The 15,463-nt window shown below is 45.1% G+C and overlaps 1 protein-coding gene across 9 annotated transcripts in view; it reads left to right on the top strand.

Annotated features, from left to right (window-relative positions):
• Positions 1-15,463, top strand: part of ADCK1 (aarF domain containing kinase 1) — an 85,206-nt gene that overhangs the window by 19,235 nt on the left and 50,508 nt on the right. The window contains exon 1 of one of the 9 annotated variants that reach the window (XM_038179507.2): positions 6,705-7,173. The exons of the other annotated variants lie outside the window; for them this stretch is intronic. Within the exon in view, the coding sequence (XP_038035435.1) occupies positions 7,138-7,173 (36 nt within the window). The 5' untranslated portion in view covers positions 6,705-7,137. Of the gene's footprint in view, positions 1-6,704; positions 7,174-15,463 lie in introns of those variants that run through there. 9 annotated transcript variants of the gene reach the window in all.

Here is a 15,463-nt window from a genome sequence, read left to right as displayed (position 1 = left end):
TGAAGAGTGTGTGGTTGAGACTTATTTGCCTAGATTTACACCCCAGGTGTGAGTGTTGCAAATAGACACAAGATTTCTCAAAGTTGAAGAGGGAAGGAAGCAAAAAGAAAGCAGGATTGCATAAAATGCTACTTAAAGGAACTTAAGACTGCTCCCATTGACTTTGGGTCAGACCCTTTGATAGGATGTTTCCTTAACGAGGGATTGTGTAGCCTTGAACACAAGGTTGGTTTAGATAACCTCAAAGAATCATAGAACAGCCCATGTTGGAAGGGACCTCAGAAGAATATGGCCCAGCCCTTCATGGGAACTGAGGAACTGACAGAAGCTGAAACAACTTGGTTGTAGGAGGCTGCCTGTTAAATCAATAGAGATGACAGGTAACCAGTGCTTTACCTATTAAAAAAAAAAAAAAAGACATCTGTCTTGAGAATCGAAATAATACTGTCTGAGATTGGGGAAAAATAGGTATCTAAACCTTCAGATGGGGATAGAGTACAGCAAAGTTGAAATGTTGCATGCAGAGGATATTTCGTATAGCAGGCCAGGTTGGAATTTTAGAGAAGAGCTGAAAATGGTAGATTTGCTCTGCTAAACCAGTGACCTTATCACATTCTCCCCAAAGTGTATCTGATAAAAGAATGTGCTGGAGGGTAGCACACAATTACCTTACCTGTCAAGCCAGTGTCTTCATTTGGTCTGGGAAGTGAGTGTGGAGGGGATGACTGTGCTGGGTGCTGTCTTGCAAACGCTTCCCTGAAGTTCTTGCAATGTGGAAGGCGTCTTGGTGGCTTTCAAACAAACCCTTTCACCTGTGTGAGGGCTACCCAAGTTGCATACTCGAGGTAAAGATATCCCTGAAGGCAACTCTGCTGTCTTTCTCCATCCAGTGCCTCAGGGCCAGGCCAGACTTTGTCAGGCTGAGGAAGCCCTGTCCACTGGGAGAAAAAGGCAGCTGTTTCTCTGAGTTTGTCTAGAGACAAAACATAGAATCCAATGCCAGGCTTGGAAGCTACTGCTTAATTTATTGTCTATGGTGTCTATGCCCTGCCTAGAAACCTACTGATGTGAACATGTCTGCGTTTCGGTAGATCTGGACAGAGGTGTGTCTACATGTAGATGTGTGCCTGTGTGTTCGGTGTGAGCATTTCTGCTCAAATAGCCACTTCCAAGACAGAGTCAAAGATGGCTTTGAGTGAATCCAAAATTGTAATCACATTCCCTGCTACCATAGTTAAGTGTACTTCTGATCCCAATAGCATTGGTTTGGGGTTTCTCCCATTCCTCTTTTTTATTTTGAGAGAGAAGGAGCCCTGTCTGAGTGACTGCAAATTGTGCTGATGGTGCACCATCAGAGCAGCTTGCTGTTCCCTCCTCTGCAGCAGCAGCATCTTGGCAGGTCTGACACCAGTAACAACTTGTTTTTGTCAGTGTACTGAGCTGATGTGACTTGGAAGGGGCCCACAGGGAGCAGATAAACATAGTGGCAAGGGTCATCTTCATACAGCCTCTGCTCTGTTCCTAGCTCCACTTCAACGATGAAGCTGCGTGTGAGCCTGCACATACACACGCATGCACGGTGCTTTATGAAATGCCTCCTGCCAAGCTTGCACCCATTTACTGCCTTGCCAGCTTTGCTGAATTTAGAGGTAAATTCACTGAAAAGGTCACTAGCAGAATTGCTTTTCAAAAAAACAGCTCCTAAAATGCCTTTACTGCCCCTGCGGTTTCTGTTGGAAAATATATTGGCTTTGAGTTGCCTGTGAACTCTGTATCCGTGCAGCCTGTTTGTTATCGTAGGGTTGCTCTGAACACAAGTTGTTTTTTTCAGCATTGCTGAAGGGCAGCAGGCTTTGCACTCCTATTTGTTTATTGTAGGATTGTTGTGTGAAAAGAAGTAGGGAAGATAGGCTTTCTTCCCCGGAGCCCTTTCCTTTGTGTTCACAGTCAGGCATCGCAGCTGGGCATTTCCAGAGCCCAGCAGGAGCTTTCTCATCTCTGCAGTGCCCTGGTAGTGCCTGTTCTCTATCTCTTCTTTTACAGGACAGCTTCCCTGCTTGTATTTCTTTCAGTAAGCTGAGGTTTTGCTGTGGTAATCTGAATTGGCAACATCTTGGCAACATCCATTGCCAAGACACAGAGTGGTGATCCTTGACTGAGCAACGTCGTGATGAAATGATCACTCCTGAGCGATGGGGAGCGAACAGCGGCAAGGCTGTTAGCTGGGGCCATGTTTTCCTCACCCTGGGCTGGTGCTTGTGCTGGGCTGTTCACTTGAAGATGAGATATCTGCAACCTGCTGCATGTGGAGGGCTCCCAAGAGCTGTACGAGCTCCTGCCTCCCTGACTGCCATGGCTTTCATCCACTGCAGCTTCCCTCCACCTTCACTGGCCCCAGACGCCATGGGTTAGGGACTGTGTGTACCAGGAACGAGGGTGATGTCTGATTGTTCCAAACCTATATTTTGATTTTGGGGTAGCAAGAGCTTGGTGTGGCTCAGGACTCGGCAAAATACAAGCAGCAGTAGCTTTACACAGGCACCTCTCCTGGTGTATTCCCATCTGAACACAGGCAGCTTCCCGTGCTGTCTCTGCACAGACTTACTCCCCCCTCCTGCAGGGCTTTTACCAGAGGGGGCACAGACTTTCTTCACCCAGCACCGCACTTACTGGTGCCTCACGTGGCAAAGGTTTGCCACAAGATTGATTTTTTTCAGAGAAAATCAAGACCCAGGTCCTGTGTGGATTTATGTCAACCCCAGGCAGGTCTTCCACACTGCAGCTTTGCATGCTTGTGTCAATAGCAGCTGAGCCAGGAGAATTTCCCTTCCCAGTCCTTTTCTAGAGTAAGGTTCCTTGCAATGGCTGAGCTTGATCTTCACCTGGAGAGATGAGCACCTACGCATGCTTTAACTTCTTTCCTAGAAATCTCACTCCCAAAATAGTCAGACATCAGGTTCCATAACGTGCTCAAATTTAATGAGCTTCCAGTTCAAGAAACTCTTTCATTTACGAGCAGCCTACAGCGGCTGTTACCTTTCATATTAGTATTGAAAGACTAATGCAGGTTTGTGGCTTTTATTTGAAGGATAGTAAATTTAAATAAAGCAACAACAAAAAAAGGTGTTCTGTCCTTTTGCAAAATCTTTGAAACGGTTGGGCATATATGCAGCTAATGAAGGAAGGTTGCTTAAAATATCTCCAAAAACATTTACTGCTTATAATTACTGGACATATGTGTAGTTAATTAAAGAAATAATGTACAGATAAGACAGAACCACCATCCCAGTAGCAGATGCCCCTCCTTCCACCTGCATTGCTCAACAAATTTCATCTCAAGAAGGGAAATGAATTCTCAATTGCAACATGCCTAGTAATTAACCGCACTGTAATTCCGATGTGCAGTGCTGTCACCCACCATCGGGTGGGAGTGGAAAAGGCACTGCATTTTGTTGATGGTTGAACATTTGTTTTCCTCATCATTTTGACACCAGAGGTAATTGCCATTCCTGAAATATTCTCTCGCTATCATTACAAAGCAACTGTTAGGGACAAATTAATTATGAAGAGTCTCGTTATGACAGATTAATAGGCCAACAGAGGAGATTTCTTTTCCTCCTTTCAGGCAATTGAATAGTAAAATCTAACAGCTCCCATATAACTGTTAGGAACATGTGCTTTACTGTAAACCAATACGTATTTTGCTGGAGATGAGGGATTTGCAAGCCTAGGAATAGTGTGTAGAATGTGTTTCCAAACTTGCTTTTATTGAGCTTTTGGCTTCCCGGTATCACGTGCCAAAATAAGCATGAGACAGGGCATTGCCATATGGAGGGGAAGTTTTCGTGGTTGGAATTGGACCGATGGGGTCATGGGTGAGCAGTGTTGTGAAGGCTTGGAAGTGAGGAATGCTGGACGTGTGGGTTCGATGGATTTTAGAACCAGATGAAGTCATTACTTAGACTGTTTTATGGCCATGAGGGTTCCTGGTGTGAGGAATGTCAGATCCGATGTGCTGGTTGAGTTCCAGATGGCCAATGATGTTCTGCCTGCACGTGTCCCTCTGGAAGTTGCAGACTACCTGTCCTAAATTATGCTGAGGACTGGTGTGGGGTGGCCCTAAGACAGCTGCATTCCTGTGGTGGGAGTGATTGAGGCACTCTGCCTCCCTGTGACTGAAGCATTGTCCAAGCCCAAGAGCACAGGAGTTAGAAATACCTGAATTGCTCATGGCTGCGTTTAGGAGTTCACCCAGCTATGTGTAGTCAGGACAACAATTTATGTAGACTTGCTTACAGGGCGTTTGAAGAGGCAGTGAGATGTGCATCTCATCACTGACTCCCTACTGTGGGATGCCAGTGAATCCTAGGTGCTGATGAGCATACAATTAAGAAGGAGCTTATTTTAGGATCTAGAATAGACTTAACATAGACTTAAAGCAGCCTCCTGGAGGAGGCCTGTTCCTGTTTCATTGTGACTTCGGCCTCCTTCATAGGATCTCTGCGTCTCTGTCAAGTATGTAAATATTTTAGTCTTAAATATACTGGAAGTCACAGACAGCATTGCTTATGGATTACTAGCATCTGATTTCTTCTCATTGCTTTGCTTCACGTCAATCTGGCATGATGGCAATTCTCCGTGGTCTTTTTTGGCATGCAAGTTTTGTCTTTGGGACTATCGCAAGTGATTGTATTCTGCCAGCAATGTCTAATTCTTCAGAAAATCCTCATAAGTATTATTTTTTTCAGGTTTTGTACTGATTGCATTTGTGATTGGCCTTTTGCCTTGAGCTTACTGTTTACCCTCTAGTCAACATAAGAACTGGCCTATTTTTGACTTGTCTGTTGATGAAGATTCTCTTGCCTATTGTCTCCACTGCAGTGCCACCTTTGCGTTTTTTTTTTTTGTCTGGTGTTAATCTCTTACATCAGGTTCTTGTCCTTTTCTCAAAGGAACCTCAACATTTGCCACGTGAGATTCAGACTGAAACCTCCTAGATGATGTTTTGTTTCTCAAATTGTGGCAGGCGCTGCCAGATTTGTAGTTTTGTCCACAGAAGAGTTGTAATTGAGTGATGATGGAATAGGCTTCTCTTACCCTGCTCCTTGGGGTACTTGCAGAGGTGATCTGTAGTAATCAGCATCTCATATTAAGAAAAAAACTATCCTAGATTTCCACTGGATAAAGCCCATTTCTTGCTGTTTGTAGCTGCTTCTCTGGGAGGGTGGAGGAGGATAAGGGTAGAGAGATTCTTTCACAGGCAATTGGGCAGAGATCATTTCAGAATGCCCTAGGCTGAACCACTCATCCAGACTATGGACCAGTCACTGTGGTCTTGGATGGGTTAGGTAACCTGAAGGTGGAGGCTTTCTGCTCTTTTTCTTGTTGGCTGTGTGCCCAGCTCCCCATGCACTGACAATATTTCTTGTACCCGGTTCCTCAGAAGTAAAATAGTGGCTTACAGTGAGTCTGCAGGTGGAGGGATGCTCTGTTTTCTTAAATTTAGAATGAAAGAAGACATTCAACAGCTTTACTGACTCTTTTCCTCTTGTTTCTTATAATATATTTGACATTTACAAATGCAGCATCCCTACCTTGTGGATGCTCATTCATCTCTTAGATGAGAGAGAGAACTCAACACCTGGCAATGGAAAGGGCAAAATGTTGAATATGTAAGCGTATATAAAGATGATCTCAATTTTATTCCCTTCACATCCTCAGTGAGCCCCAGCCAAGTGTTGTTCATTGTGATACCAACTGCAATAAAGGCAATTGTCTCTGGTAATTCCTTCTGCCTGTGGTGGGAGCAGAAGTAATCTGCTCTGGATAATGACTTACCAACATACAGGTTCACCTGGGCTGTTGTTTTGTTTATCTCAACATGATGCCATGCCAAATATTTTTACTTTTTTGAACTGCTATCTCATGCCTTTTTTTTTTTTTTTTTTAGTGGCACCTTCAAAGCCAATATAGGTTCTCTCTTGCTTGTGCAGCCAGGAAGATTCAGTTGACCAAGTGCTATCTCCAGTAGCACCCACATAAGCCCATTTTTTCCCAATCCTCCTCCCATCGGCACCTATACAAACCTAATGTTTCCAGTATGAAAGCAGAGGAGTGGCCATGAGGAAGGATCTGACCTTCTAATTGCAGTTTAGCAAGTCTATTGATTGTACATGGATCAGGAGAGACATTAGCTCAGTCTCCCATGGTGGGATCATTGCTGGGGTGCCAATAGACACCAGCAGCCTTTCAGGGTGTGTAGCTCTGTGCTCTTCGCTGGAGGAAAAAGCTGGAGAGTAATTTATGTATTTTTCACTGAAGTCAGCAACTCTGGCTGATACCCAGAGGGGAACAGATCTGCTGAGTAACAAAGGGACATTTTTTCTTTTTTTTTTCCACTCTTCATCATAGGATTTTTTAAATTAGGACTGTGCTATACCACTGATGATGACTTAGTGACACCACAGCCACTCTCCTTCTGTTGGACGTAGTGCTATGACAGTCACTGCAGTTTTTTGGAATTGACAGCATAATCCCATGGTTGTTATCTTTCCTGACTTCCTAGTCAATCTAATTTAATCACTTCTAGGTATTTCATGTGTTGCTGTCTCTCTCCTCTTCAGGCACCCCGTTCCTCTGGGAAGAGGGCTGTACTTTAAAGGTCAGAGCTTCTCAGATTAAAGAAGGGGAAAAGAATCTGCCTCTGTCAATTTGGTAAGGCGATGTCTTGCTGAGGTCTCTAGAGAGGCTGCGATGGAATTTCTTCTTTCTGTGCTCTGTGACCAAACTGTGAGTGCTGGTGCTCGTCTGTGTGGCCATGACCGAGGGAGCCTGGTTGCTGTGCTGTCCCGGCCGTTGGAATGACCTGCCAGGAGAGACGCTGCATATGCACAAGGGGGAGAAGCTGCTGTCGCAGGGCTTCATCGCCTGACGTTGACTGAGATAGGTCCTGACTGGAGGTCAGCTGTGACGTGCAGCTGGTAGGGTGGGATTCGACTGCTGGGAAGAGAAAAATGTCAGCCCGGATTCTGTGGTGCTGACAAAGTGGATGTGACGATTTCTCCCCTCCAGCTGCAGCGGCTGCCTCTGCGCTTCCTTCTTCCCCGCACCCCCACACTGGGGAGAGCAGACTCTGTGATGCTGCCCCGTCTTGGCCTACTGCTGCTGAGCTCGGTGAGATGTTGCTGAGCTTTCTCCATCTTTCCTTCTGTTAGGAACATCCATCCTGACATACCTCGCCCATCAGTGTGGTTCGTCCGCACTCTGTGGCTTTTCCAGCTCCATTTTATTGCAGGATGGAGTATGGGTACTAAGGGAAGAAGCTGTCAGGTGTTCATCTTCATCTCTGCTGCTAGGCTCCTTCACTTTCCTTTGGAGGCCAGGAATATTCAGCACTGAACAGATGGCCTTGATACTGATTTTATCTCGTCTTCCACCTCTTTGCTCTACCTGGTAACACTCTGTGTGCTTCCTTTCCCATTTACAGTGTCTGACCTCTTGATCAGTTGGAAAATGTTACCAAGTTTATCTGCCTGGTATCACCTAGTTCTATTATTAAAGCAAGTCATGAAGCTCCTCCTGATGCCATTCTGGTTCAGCTGTCTTGTAGGGGCTCCTGACATACTCCGCCTTGTTTGTTTTGCTCTACTTTATCTGGGACTTTGGACTTTTTTTTTTTTAAGTGAAGAGACCATCCCCATACCCTTCTCCCCAGTGTGCAGCTTCCCTGTGCATAGCCAGAACTGATTCAGTGGCAGCTAATCCCTCCTGTGGCCTTGATTGAGCTCATTTCCCTATCCTCCCCATGGCCCAGGACCAGCACTCCCATCCCATGCTACTGCCTACCCAGTGTTTCCTTGCATGCCTATGGCTGTCTGGGGAGCGTTCTCCCTTTAGGTAATTTTTGCAGCTCAAAATTATTTCTTGCTGTTAGGTTATTAGTCTCCGGAATCTGTAGGGTGTGTTGTCAGCAGTTTCTGTTTAGGGAACACTTGTGAATATAACATATCTCAGTTGATCTTGCTCCTTACAGCAACTGAAAATAGCAAAAACAAACAACAACAAAAAAAAAAAGCAGGGTTTAATAGGACTGATGGCTGGGAGCCCCCCCATAGCTAAACACACAGACATTTAAGATGGTGTCTTTACAACCCTCAGCTTGTTTCTACTGCCAGCCCACATGATTTGATCCAAGCTGAGCTGAATTAATTTTGTTAGCAAGGTTCTGAAAGATGCTGTGTCACATTTATTATCGTTTCACCTGCCTCTGTACCAGGAGCTGCAGGCACTGTGATCAATGGATTAAGACACGTGCAGCTTCTGCATATGCCTCCGTGCAGCCGCGGTGCTGAGCGAGTTCCTCTCCTCCATGGGTGCTCTGATCTTAAGACCTGATCTTAACTTATCTCGATGAGTAGGTACCATTCATGTAAGCATACCTACCCCAAAATAGAGGCTGTGTGAAGAGTCTGTTGCATCATGGGTTGTTTTTGGAGTATTGTTTTCTAGAGAGCGCTTCTCTCAGGGTTGAAAGCAGCTTCAAGAGAGAATGGACTTCACGCTGTGTGTTGGACACAGCTCCACAGTTTTCCTTTCCAATAGGAAAGGTGGATGCAACAAGGCATCTCCATACCTGTGTGAGATCATCTGGGGGATGGCTGTAGGGGTAAGCCTGCAAACGGCCTGCCAGCAGAGTCCTGGCGTGTGGCACGGTGCCTGCACTGCCCCGAGAGTCCTCTGCCAGTCCAGGAGCCCAGCCGTGTGCCAGACATCCTCGGTGGGTGGATTGCAGATCTGGCAGAACCCAAAAAGGGTCTGAGAACAGCATTGGGGTTGTCTTAGCATTGTAAATAAAAGATACAGGCATGACAGTGATAGGAGGGAGCTACGTGAGAGCTTCACTCGTGTGAGATACAAAATGTCTGATTTAACATACGGAATGGAAACCAGCCTTCCTTTTGCATTGGTGCCCTCCAAGTTTCCTCAGAACTAGATCAGGCTTTGGCGTGTAAGTTTCCCATACTGCCCAGAGGCTTCAGAACATCTTACTGTTGTAAATTTCTCTTCCCTTCTTACCTTCCAAAGTTTAACTTTCATATCTCTAGTGAGGTGATACCTGCCCTGGTTTTACTTTGGTGTGTATTTACAGTAAATCATCAGCTTCTCTAACTGTGAAGGAGAGACCATCTGAAACAGACAGCCATAGGTGCTAGAAGCAAAAAATGTCTCTGAGATAAACCTGACCGCTAAGAGATGGTCTTTTTGCAAAGTTCTGCCTGTCCTTTTGTGTCGGGTGTGTCATGTAGGTAATCTAGCACAAAGAACAGATTTGGGAGCTTTGATTTTTATTCCCAGTCCTGCCAGTGGTGTTTATTGTGGGACCCAGTTGAATTGTTTCATTCGTATGAGTTCATTTTCTTGGATCAAAGGAGAAGAAAGAGGGTTTGCCTTCGTGAAATGCTTTTAGAGGTGTATGTGAAACTGGCAGTAAGAGTATTAAATAGTCTTATGGTTAAGGCTCCTAGACTATGAGCCTGTGATGTCTGGAGGCAGAAGGGGGTCAACTTGACTCTCAGATTGCCGTGTTCAGCAGTTTGATCTGGAACCATTATTTGGTGAGCTTGGGCAGGTAATGCCATAGCTGTAGAAGTGCAACATCCCAGTTATTTCAGCTGTTATTTTCCCCTTGTATCTGACCATCCCTTCTGTGCACTCCTTGTTGTCCCTGCTAAGGAGACTTAGAATAGTTGCATTATATCACAGAGGTGTTTAGATGGGAACAGCTGCTCCCTTCTGATTTTTTTCCTGAACTGCCCCACAGATAACTAATTGCAGCTCAGTTGCTTCTATTAGCTATTTACCTAAAATTGAGCTGGCTAATGAAAATGTTTCTAATTAATACGAGGCAGATTAAAACTCATTACAGCAAGGTCGTCAGTAATGAGAGATAATCAGAGCACAAATGACCGAGCTTGGAGCAAAATGAAGATGGAACTCAAGCAGCCGATCGGTGCTGGCCGTGCATGCACCAGCCGGCAGGGATCAGCAAGGTGGCTGCTGGTGCTCGACGCTGGCGTCGAGCTGTGCTGCTTCCTTCTCCTAGTGCAGCCTGGATGAGACTGGTCAAAGAGATGGACCTCAGCTGAGTGTAAATGGGTCCCTAATCATGGGGTGTCCCTAACTAGGGCTTTGTGCTAGACCTCCTGTTAGACACCAGTCCTCCAAATGGTTGAGAACCACCTTGTGATATTAGTGCACTGTAGGCAGGAGGTCAGTGCCTGCAGGTGCTTGTGCTTGGAATTTGGAGTTTTGATGGTTCAAAGGGTGAGAGGTTGCATATCTGTTTAGTGGGGAGTGGGCTGGCTTGGAAAAAGCTGTTCCAAACTTTCTGATTTCCAGAGAGGATTTCATTTAATGGTGAAGTGTGTTCGTTTGCTTTAGCACTGGTGATGCAAGGCCAACACCAGATTTCAGCTGATACAGGTTCACTGCATATATCCTTCTGTTTATGCAGTTCAGTAGCCATCCTGCTGGTTGTGTGACACTGGGTTCGTGGAACTGAGGGGCTATGACCTTGTCACTTCAGGACAGAGATGATCCCTTAAGACTGTATCCTTTGCAAGCTATAACTCTTTCCTACTTCCTGGCTGTCCCGCTGGCTACCTGCTGTTGTGCTACAGCTTCTGAAGGATTTTGATCTCTGCTAGGACTCTTTTGAGCTCTGGCAGTCCAAACTGAGAATTGGTGGATGCCTTTTTACCCAGGGTTTGTCCTACGTGGAACTAACCAAAAAGTACAGGACTAAAAGGGTGACAACACACCTGCTTAAGTGAGGACTTCTGAAATGCCCTGGTCTCCTATGGTTAGACACCCACAGATAAACCCATATGAATGTTACACGTACCTTACACAAATAATGAAGTATTAGATTGTGGGGTACGCTGCACCAGGAGTTATTCCAATTCCAAAGATGCGTGCTCAGCCTGCGATCAGCAGTGTGATCGGTAAGTCCTACTGTAAGGAAGCATTTGAATGGGAAATATCTGGTGTGCAGAAGATCAAGCTTCTGTAAAAAGCAGGCAGAAAAGATAACATATAAAAGAGGTAATAAGAATTCCATTCAGAGTTGTGTCTCAGTGCAGCATCCCTGCTGTCAGTCAGTTTGATTACCAGGCTGATAGTGTTAGTGCAGGCTATAGCAGTTTATATGAACTGTGTGCTTACAGTGGGTGGAAGAGGAGATAAGAGCCCCTTGGACCCAACCACACTGTTGCTGCAATGGGTTCTAGGTTTTCTGTTGTGGTTTTTAAAGGACCCAAGTACCCTATTCACCTCACCAACAGCTGCATGCTCCCTAAACATCTCCACAGATACTTGGCGTGGCACTTGCTTGAAGTCTCTGTGTGAAGTGGGAGTGGACTTCTTTGTTCTTCTCCAGTTTGTGCTGCCCTGGGTCATTTAAAGCCGTTCTGTAGTTCTACCAGTCATGTGCACGTGGCCCTGTCATCAGGTGTGGAAGAGAAAGGGATGTGTCTAGATTGCTTTCCTGTCTCCTCTGACATGTGTTGTCTCCACACGCCGCTGAAGGTGTTCTGGGGATACCCACTGCAGGAGGGTGATGCTGTCTTCCCTTCCACTGTGTGGGACAGCGGAGTCCAAGGGGCAGCCTGGCTCTTCCAGTGCAGTGTCCTGCTGCTGCAGACATCCCTGGGAGAGCTGTCTCCTGCAGGATAGCCCACAGAACACATGTACGTACCTGGGATGTTCCCATACACCCTGCACCACAAGATACCTCCCAGCATCCCAAAGGCTTAATATAAATGACCCTAAGTGGTACTTCTGCTGTGCCATGGGAAGGAAGCAAGGAGTCACAGACATCACCAGCGTCCGAAGTCCTTGCAGTGATAGAGAATTTAGCTGATACAGAAGATTTTTGGGAACCAGTTGAACCCCCAGCAGAAGAGGTGACTGATATAATTGGAGTGTGGGAGATGAATCCACCAAATAGGTTCTTAAGAGATTTTAATGATGCTGGGAGCATCAGTGCACCCTGTTTGCATTCTGTCTCTCACTGGGGCCGATCAATAGGGTAATTCTTGTCTTGATGCCTTGAGCAAGAGTGTTTAAAGCCCTTTAGACATTTTATTACACGTAATGTTCTTATGAGTCTGTAAAATGGGGGATAGCGATCCTGAGTTTTGTAAAGAGCTTTGTAAAAGCACTTTTAGAGATGAAAAGCTCCATATTAAATCAGGTATGGTTGTTTTATCATAAATGTCTAAAGCCTTTCTGAATTCCATTAAGCTCTTGGCTTCTCTATCCTCTGACAGTGAGTGCCATTGGTTAATGCTGTACTGTGCAAAATGGGATGTAAAAAGATAACTAAAAGGGCTGTTGCTTTGTGGAATGCCCTATTATTTGCTGTTTTGTGAGAGCTGGAAATGGGAGTGGGAGATTTGATTTTTATTTTTTCATGTAACTCCTTTCTTTCTTATGCATCAACTCTCTAATCAAAACTGCCCCCTAACATTTTAAATCTCTTTTTATGGGCTCTTTTCAGGACCATGATAATTTTTTTCTCTCCTTCTCTATCCTCTTTGTTTTTTCTTCCATACCTCTTTCTGCGATGGTATGTCCAGCATCCAAGGTGAGGTTTGCGCTTTCAATTTATACAATGGCATTTTGATATTCTTAACATTTTTTTCTTTCCCTTTCCAAACACAGTTAAGCAGCTTGTTTGTTTTTTCCTGACCCCCACTGTGCATTGAGCAGGTGCCTCCACTGAGCCGTCCACAGCAACATGATGCAAGTGTTCAGTGGTTACAGTTAATTTAGAGCCCATCAGTGTGTGCAGGAGGATAAATTGCTCTTTCCAATATGTGTAACCTTGCAGCCATCTATGCTGGGGGTGATCTGCCCGTCTGTTGATTGCTCACCTATCTTTGGTAGGGATGTGGCAGGGTTTATGTTCCCATAGTGGAGAATAATTTCTGTTGCTTCTCCTGGAAGTTTTGTCACTGCACTGTTGTCTCCTTCCTACCACTAGCAGGGAAATTAAACTTTGGTGCAGGAGGGGGTGGAACAGGATGCTCTGATGTTAGCTGTTGACAGCGATGCAGGCAACTCATTTGTAGTAGAGCCCCTTCTGCCTTGTGGGTACTACCTCTACCTGCTTTTTCATCACGTTTCTTGGTGTTTCTCCTGCTAGTTCAGCCTCCCTGGAAGTAACAACATTGCAGGTGCTAATGTGGACAGGGCTTCTGCAATATCACCTTGTCTAAAACTGCTCAGAGCAGGCTGGAATGGAGCTGTGGTAAAAACACCACTAAATGTGGCACTTCTGTCCTAATCACTAAGTCCCCCACTGCTGCTTTCTGTAGTGCTGGGCTTGGTGTGGCAAGGAGGGATTTCTGAGCAGGGAATGGGATGAAATGAGCAAGTAAAAGGGTGTTCTTGCATCTTGTCTAATAATTGCTTGATTTTTTTTTTTTTTTTTTGTGGAGGAATTTATTGAAAGCCACTTGAAAGTCCTGATAAATATCTTCCCTTTTACTTTCATTGACTGTTGCATTAACATGCTCGGAGTATTTTAGTGGACTGGTGAAGAACGATTTTTTTTTCCTCCTAACCTCCCTGTTTTCCTTTTGCTTTTTCTGTTCATATCACATTTAGCTAGATTATTTTTGGTACTCTTCGTAATTATTGTCTCAACTAATTTAGTTCAGACAGAATAAAAGCTAATGGGGCTATAATTTCCCAGATTACTCTGGACTTTTCTTAAAAACAGGGCAACATTTGTTCTCCTTCCTAACACTTTTAATGTGTGATCCCCTTTTTGTTATGATTATTAATGTTTCAGCTACCTTTTAAAATCATTTGTAATTTTTATGTGATTGAGGTGTTCAAGGTGTTTCCTGGAGACGTATTGTTGAAATGCTGTATTGGAATGGTTGGTGGCATGAGAGGGCATCTCCTCCCCTCCCTTGTTCAGGTAGGGAGCAGGTGGGATGTGAGTGGGCAGCCAGGAGGTGTGGAGCTGGTCCTGCTCACCTGTCCTGGGGTGCTGTCCAGTGTGGAGGTGAGTGGAAGGAGCAGCTTTTCCAGACCTGTCTTCCACAAAATGCAGCCTGATGTCCTTTGTGAGGCATCTGTGTTTGTAGGGTTCCTGGAGGCAACAGTCATCATCGGGAATTTCTGGTGACTTGTTTGTTATGTCTTTGACTAATTGCATTTCAAATTTTCTCTCTGCATTCCTAATCCTCATTTCACGTTTTGCCAGCTGCGAGGATGCCCCTCAGGGTTGGAATGACTTTTCTGAAGGATTTTTCATGCAGAGAATGGCTTCCGCCACTTACCTTACTGTCCTCAATGGCCTTTCTGAGCCCTTTTATCACCAGATCTGTCAACAAATCCGATACTCAGCTTTGCACCAGTGTGTTTTAACTTTGGTATTTATTTTTTTCTAAATTAGTTCCTTTATCCTTAAGGCTGGGTTAGTGCCTGCCTGTTTGTGACACCTGTGCATCTGGTGCTCTGAAGAACAGCTCTTTGTCCAGGTAAAAATTTCTTCAAAAGCATCAAAATGACTGGAACAGAACAGATCTGCTTGTACATCGAGGGTAAACTTAAAAGAAAAATGTCCCTTTGCACCTGTGTTTGCAGGGTATGTGCTTTATCCCAGAGTTGTGTTCTTTCCACACCTGAGACTTACTCCTTCTGTTATGGCCCAGATGGAACAATTTCAATCATCAGTGTTAATCCCACTCTACAAAGGGTTTAGGCAAACCATATAGGTCTGATAGCCATGTGGTGGGCCAGTGGATAACTGGTCCTGCTGAAATTGGAGCAAGGGGGGGAGAGAGAGAAAGAGATGCCCATGTGGACTGGGGAAAGAGCCCTATACACACTCAGGCAACATTTGGGATCTGAAGTGCTTCCTGAGGGAGGCTTATTCTTGGTAATCCTCCGTATATTCAGTGCTTCCTTTCTCTACAGGGTGCTCCTAGGCATGATGTGTAGAAGCAGGTCCATGCCTAACTAGCTGTTATTCCCAGCTCTTTTCCCTGATAAGAAGAATCTTCAAAGTATTGCATGTGTAACAAAGAGCAGTACCTTGTGAGATTTGTTGGAGAAAAGCACTGAGCCATTCTGGGGGATTTCCGTTTACCCAGTTTCTTAAAGGTAGGACAGTAACGTGAGTCAAGAGCGTCAGACACTGTGGAAGGAATGTGACACTTCACTTATGATTAGGAAAAGGTCCTATATCAGAGAAACAAATGCTGTGTCTGGACCATGACCTGGCTTGCAGAGATCCAGGTGATTAATAGATAACATTAGGAACATTTTTCTGCTAAACATCCTGACCTGGTTGGTAAGAAAAGACTTTGGAAGCTGGAATCACAGCCCCACTTCATTCTCAATTCTGCCTTCAATGCAGACTGGAGTTCTGTTAAATTCAGGGCTA

The sequence above is a fragment of the Anas platyrhynchos genome, chromosome 5 (genome assembly GCF_047663525.1).
Source record: "Anas platyrhynchos isolate ZD024472 breed Pekin duck chromosome 5, IASCAAS_PekinDuck_T2T, whole genome shotgun sequence".
NCBI lineage: Eukaryota > Metazoa > Chordata > Aves > Anseriformes > Anatidae > Anas > Anas platyrhynchos.
The sequence above is the reverse complement of the archived record's forward strand: the minus strand, read 5'-3'. Positions and strand labels throughout refer to the sequence as shown.